The sequence below is a fragment of the Westerdykella ornata genome, assembly GCF_010094085.1.
Source record: "Westerdykella ornata strain CBS 379.55 unplaced genomic scaffold EI97scaffold_15, whole genome shotgun sequence".
Lineage (NCBI taxonomy): Eukaryota > Fungi > Ascomycota > Dothideomycetes > Pleosporales > Sporormiaceae > Westerdykella > Westerdykella ornata.
The window spans coordinates 142266-148832 of NW_022986865.1; the positions used below are offsets into that span (position 1 = coordinate 142266).

General features: G+C 56.2%; 2 protein-coding genes across 2 annotated transcripts; one reads left to right on the top strand and one right to left on the bottom strand.

Moving 5' to 3' along the window:
* Positions 1-431: 431 nt before the first annotated feature.
* Positions 432-2593, top strand: EI97DRAFT_79406 (uncharacterized protein). The gene is made up of 3 exons (XM_033803088.1): positions 432-927; positions 981-1539; positions 1594-2593. Exons 1-3 carry the CDS (start codon positions 574-576, stop codon positions 2487-2489), a joined length of 1809 nt encoding a protein of 602 aa, XP_033652716.1. The 5' UTR covers positions 432-573; the 3' UTR covers positions 2490-2593.
* A 1364-nt stretch (positions 2594-3957) lies between these two features.
* On the bottom strand, positions 3958-6567 carry EI97DRAFT_79413 (GIDA-domain-containing protein). The gene is made up of 2 exons (XM_033803089.1): positions 6324-6567; positions 3958-6269 (listed from the first exon to the last, which is right to left on the bottom strand). Exons 1-2 carry the CDS (start codon positions 6422-6424, stop codon positions 4313-4315), a joined length of 2058 nt encoding a protein of 685 aa, XP_033652717.1. The 5' UTR covers positions 6425-6567; the 3' UTR covers positions 3958-4312.

Here is a 6567-nt window from a genome sequence, read left to right on the forward strand (position 1 = left end):
GGCTCCTCCGTGTCTCCTCCCTTGACAAGTCCGTACTCGGTACTTCGCTTTTGCTCTACTGGTAATGACAATATTATAAGTTAACCCAGCAAGCAGCACGACTTCTTCTGCCGACGGCAGCAGAAAAGGAGACAAGACAGGTCCCAGGGCCGCCCTCCGCCGCCGCCAACCCTGTCCCTAGGGAGTGGTGCCCGCTCTGGTCGACCAGTCCGCGCCTCCGCCCGCGCAGCTCCCGAACTGTGCCACGCCTCCCTTTTGCTGCTTGCACCCACCTCTCTCCTTTCTCCATCCCCTCCCCTCCCACGCGAGCCCCAACCACACGTCGTCCGTCCGACAATCGACCTCTCCTTTTCCAGCGTCTCTCGTTTGTCGCCGCTGTTCGTCGCTGCTGTCCCCCGTTCCCCGTTGCCCCTGCGTGGATCCTCCCTTGACGGGTTCCGCTGCAATTCCCCGGTGTGTCTGGCCTTGGCACCACATGCACTAAACGAGCCCGTCTTCGTCAAACCCTCGACGACCCCCAAGAATAATAAAATCTCGTCCTCCTCGAGCCCGCCCACGGCCACTCCGCCGATAATGTACCAACAACCCTCCTCCGCCTACGACGCCGCCTCCTCACGATCGCCGGGCTCCCACCGTCACCAACCTCAGTCGCTGCACCGTCAACCCTCGCGTCAGCTCGATGCCTATGCGCAACCCCCTCTTCCTGGCCTCTATCCAGGCGATGACCCCTCTCGAGCCTACGACCAGCGTGCCTACGACCGCACTGCCTCTACCATTCATTCTCCCTATGAGTATAACCTAGGCAATGGCAATCTCGCAAACGCTTGGAACACGACTGGCTTTTCGCAAAATGCTACCCTGTCCACCCTCGGTGCTGCTGGCCGGCTGAGGCAACCACAGCGGAATCCCAGGGGCAACCTTCCTGCTGTGAGTGATGCAAAGGCCTTTATCTGAAACCCTCCGCTGACCTTGCTTGCCAGAACTGGCTCGTGGACCAGCCACCGCCCCTTCCCACTTTCGCTCTACCCGGTCTGGGTTCGGGACATCAGAACAACGTCATGGGCGGCCATCAGCTCCGCCAGGAGAACCTCCAGCAAGATACCGAGGACGAGATCATACCTACCGCCATCGTCATCAAGAACATCCCTTTCGCTGTGAAAAAGGAGCAACTCCAAAACCTCATGGCAGACATGGGCATCCCTATTCCCTATGCCTTTAATTACCACTTCGACAGTGGAGTCTTCAGGGGCCTTGCCTTCGCAAACTATCACTCCGCCGAGGAGACCGCCGAAGTCATACGTCGTATGAATCACTTGGAGCTTTCTGGGAGGAAGTTGAGGGTCGAATACAAGAAAATGCTCCCCATCGCCGAGAGAGAGCGCATCGAGAGAGAGAAGCGTGAGCGGCGTGGCCAGCTGGAGGAGCAACACCGGCCCATGGCGACCTCGAATCTCCAAGTGCAATCTTCATATGGCTCATTAGCCACCCATGCCCCCGCGCCTTCACCTTCTCCCGTGTCAGGGATGCGTGGCGAGCCAAGTGAGTGCCTGCAGACGGCTCATTGCCTGAATTCCACTTGCTAACCAATTTCAGAACCTGACATGAACGACCCTCAGGTCTTGCAGTTCTACACGCAGTTGCTTCTCTTCAAGGAGAACGGCGATCGTGAGAGCATGACCTTTCCTCCTACTCTGTCCCCCAGCCAACGACGCATCGTCCATACCCTGGCACATTTCCTGGGCCTGATGCACGTATCCAAGGGCACGAATGATCAGCGTCAGATCCACATCTTCAAGGTACACAACAGCTCAAATCTCAGCCCTCCTATGCAGCAGCTGGCGCAGAACCACGCCATTGAACAACCGCGACGTGGTCTTAACCGTGCCGCCACTACAGACTTCAGCGACGTGCGGGCTTCGGAAGGCTTCTACAACGCCTTTGGAAGACAACCATCGTCTGGCCTGCTTGGATTTGCGGAGTCGTCTGGCGGATTGAATGCATCGCACAACCTGCGTGCCGCCAAGTCCTACGCGGATTTGCGGTCCTATACCCCATCGCCTGCGCCTTCTACTGCCAGCCACCCTATTGGCCGTGTTAGCGGCACCACCGAGACTTTTGCCTTCAACACGACAACTTCAACTAACCCTGCTGGTACTCCCATCAATACCACCATGACGCAACGGGACGATGTTCTGGAGCGGGAGATGAGCCGGATGCAGATCGGCTCCTCATTCGGTCAAGGAGGCAGCCCCCGTTCGCTGCGTCAGATGACTTCTTGGGAGAACCCAGGCCCCATTGGAGGCCATCGAACCTTCAGCACCCCCTTTGAGGACCAGTCTCGCGAACGCGGTCTACCCTCTCGTCAACCACGTGGTCCAGTTCCGGAGCGCGGCTCGGGCTTCAGCCGTCCCCGTCAGAATGGCCACCAAGGCAGAGGCAGTGATGAGCTCTCTTCGCAATCCACTCTGGATATTTTGGGGTCTCAATAGGCACGAATGTGCTTGATCCGGACAACTTGACGAACTCGATGCGAAAAGATTTCTCTGAACGGCCCTCCAGTGTATATTACGGCCTTTCTCCCAGGACCAGTCCCTTCACGACATACACGATGAATGATGCTACGACGCTAGAGACTATAGTCACACAGGGTTCACGCCCTGAACGTTGCATTGACTTTGGATATTGAAAAGCTTTGATATGAATATATTGGATTATTTTTCCTTCTACACCCCGATTTCAACCGCTGAGCAGTGGCTCTCCCTTACCATCTGGCCTACACCAAGCAGCCTTACAGTCGATAAGGATATCTCGCCTTTTGGACCACCTCCCGCTATCGGCCCGCACACGGACGTATACGTACGTGGCTTTCCGGTGCAACTCCTCCTGACCGAATTGATCTCTCCTTCCGCCCCAGATAACAACTCACTGGCACCTGTGTTCGAGGACCTCTCACACAATCCGCATCAGGGAGGAGTGGCTACCAACCATATGCACCATTCGGCACATACGGGTACGCCATTTCGCGGTCCGAATTCGAAGAACACAAGACTCCGTACTCAGCGGCCGTTTCGTCCCTTCCCAGGGCATACGTTCCATCGTCGATCTGTTCCTGCCAGCTTGTTGTTAGCCGACCTTCCCCCGTGGACGCGCGCCCATTCCTGTGATTCCCGCCCTATCTATGTCCGACGCGGATGTATGACGTTGTTCGAAAGGACTCGTCCACCTCCACTTTACCATCGCCCTCCGTCTGTATAGCCTGCACGAAGCTTTCGGCTACAAATACACGAGAAATGCGAAATCCTTGGCAACGATGGTTGCTTTAACATTTAGTTGCACAATGTTGGATTTGACGTTCGGGACGATTGTGATGGTATATAAGAGGGAACCGTGGTCTGTGGAAGCGCCATGTACGAGGCAAGAGAAGAGACCGAGTATGACTCGACTTGCAAGATCACGAAAGACGATGAACGACGATTATGCTTCTCCTTGGGCAGGGTTTTGATTTATATGCTCTTATGTTCGCACCATGTTCAAGGGATTGAGTTCCACTGCTTTTTCTCTTCGTTCTGCTTTTTTGCCCGTATCGTCGCATCCATTGGTGTATAGTAGACCACCTGACTAGGTGAGTTTTGGTTTAGCTGGGTCGTTGTTGGTTGGGCAAGGGTAGGGTATCTGCTGCTAATAATATATATCTGGCTGGTACGCTACATGTTGTGTTCGTTTTGCTGCGGAGGTTGTTTTTTTAACTTGCTGGGTTGTACAACCATGGGCCCTGTGGTTCCGCAGAGGAGGGTCTGGGGAGTTTCTTTTATCTACTGGATAGATGATTTCCGCATCAGGGGAACCTTCCGCGATGCTGTTTCTGCTGAGTGGGTGATGTCGGCGGAAAGGGTGGGAGGTTGTGATTAGGACTGTGTACGTGTTGAATAATACAGGCAGTAAAAAGGGAGTACTCTACTGTAGTCTTGCCTGCGTACTACGGGCTATATTTACCGCTCGCTCAAAGTGCTATTCGCACGACCAGAAATGTTCACGAAAACTAACTCAGAAATGTGAAGTTGAATACAGTAGTGCATATAATACGTGCATTCTGCCGCCAATATCAACTGATATGTGTACAGGTTCGCGCTCGTATTATACAGTAAGATGTTACATCCAATGTCCCATATCCACACAGCCCCTTTTATACAGATGCCTCCGGAGTCTCCTTACCAACCTAAGATCAATCCATCCAACCCAACCCAACCCATTCCAAGCCAAACAAAACGCCACGCAAATGCAGATTCATCCATCCATCCGTGCATACTCCAATCTACGCCATCATCTCCTTCCCCACCACCTCCCGAAACGCCATCTTCCTCGCCATCTCCTCCTCCCTCCTCCTCGCCTCCACCTCCTCCCTCCCCACCCCTTTGACAAACTGCAGCAACCGCAACGCCCCCGTCGGCGTCACTCCTTCGACCCGTCTCGCCTGCCCCACGCTCTCGGGCCTCGCCGCTTTCAGCGCCTGCTTCTCCTCGAAGCTCAGCCCGAAGATGGCCTCGTAGTCGAGATCCAGCGGTAACTTGAGCCCTTCGTCGCGGAGCCAGCGTTGCTGCGCCGCGGCCTGGTACGCCACGTAGGGCGCGTACGCGGCGTTGATCTCGACGCGGTTCCGGATGCGGGGGGAGAACTGCGAGATTTCGGGGACGACGTCGACGAGGGAAGCGCACGTCGTGTTGGCCATGCGGAGGAGGTCGTAGGCGGAGCGCTTGGACGAGTCGTTACGTACGTTGAAGCCGTGGGCGTTCCAGCTCGTCCAGCCCATCGATTTGGCCTGGAGGAGCTTGGTCAGGGCGGCAATCTGCTCGGCTTCGTCGTTAAAGGCCGTCCACCGCCGGTCAGTCACCACGCCCGCGGCGCGGCCCATGGCGGTGAGGCGCGTGTCGGCGTTGTCGGCGCGCGCGGACATGCGGTATTCGGAGCGCGAGGTGAACATTCGGTAGGGCTCCGAGACGCCCTTGGTGATGAGGTCGTCGATCATGATGCCGATGTAGCCGTCGGCGCGCGTGAGGACGAGCGGCGGTTTCCCCTGGGAGGCGAGACCCGCGTTGATGCCTGCGATGACGCCTTGACCCGCGGCTTCTTCGTAACCCGTTGTGCCGTTGATTTGGCCGGCGAGGAAGAGACCGGAGATGTTTTTCGTTTCGAGCGTGGAGCGCAGGTTGCGTGGATCCACGTAGTCGTATTCCACGCCGTAGCCCGGTTGGAGCATGGTTACATTTTCGAGGCCCGTGATGGTTTTCAGCATGGCTTCTTGGACGTCGGCGGGGACGGTCATGGAGATGCCGTTCGGGTAGATGATGTCGTTGTCGAAGCCTTCAGGTTCGAGCCAGATGATGTGCGACGTCTTGTCCGTGAAGCGGATGACTTTGGATTCGAGGGATGGGCAGTATCGGGGCCCCTTGACGGTTTCACGGATGTGGATGGACTTGTCAAGGTTGTTGCGGATGATGTCGTGGGTGGCTTCGTTGGTGCGCGTTTGGTAGTTCAGTAGCTGGTTCTCTACCTGCACGCGGTCATTCAGATAGCTGAATGGCATTGGCGGATTGTCGCCCTCCTGCGCTTCCAATACCTTGAAATTGATGGTCTTCTTGTCCAGTCGCGGTGGGGTTCCAGTCTTTAGGCGGCCAAGCGTAAAACCTGCCTCTCGAAGGGACTTGCTCAATCCGAACGTTGCAGCCTCGCCCATGCGGCCTGACGGATAGGCTTCGAGACCGATATGGATTTCGCCACCGAGAAACGTCCCAGTGGTAATCACGACGTGCCCTGTCGGAATGATCTCGCCACCCTCCAGCCTCACTCCTGTGATTTTGCCATACGACCCTTCCTCCTTAACACCCTCCTTATCCACAATTATGTCAGCCACACTCCCCTCCACGACACTCAGATTCTTGTAATTGACCATCTCTTCCCTCATGTACCGCTTGTACAGCGCCCGATCAATCTGTGCCCTAGGGCCCCAAACCGCCGGACCCTTCTTTCGGTTCAGGACCCGAAACTGTACACCCGCTTTGTCCACAATGCGCCCAACGACACCGTCGAGCGCATCAATCTCGCGAAGCATCGTGCCTTTGCCAATGCCGCCGAATGAAGGGTTACATGAGCACACACCCAGGTTATCGAGTTTAGGAGTCACGAGGGCTGTTCGAGCGCCCGATCGAGCCGCCGCAGCGGAAGCTTCGCAGCCGGCATGGCCTCCGCCTATGACTATCACATCGTAAGGTTGACTGCGATTTGTTAGACAATTCGTGAATGGAGCAGCCCATGCGTTCGGGTCATACCGTTCGGCAGGATTGACAGTGGCGAAGGTCCTGCGCAGTGAAGCAAGGGACCGCACGCGAGGTGCGTGGCCCCAGAACATGCGTGCCCTCACCATAAGCATGTTGTCGAGGAGCGAGCCGCCGTGGATGGGAGAGGTGCTGTCGGAAGTCCGCAACAAAAAGCATAGGATGGAATTTCGCCGAACGCGGTCACATGACTACCCGGCACGTCGTCTCCAGATCACTAGGGGAGCAGCATGAATAT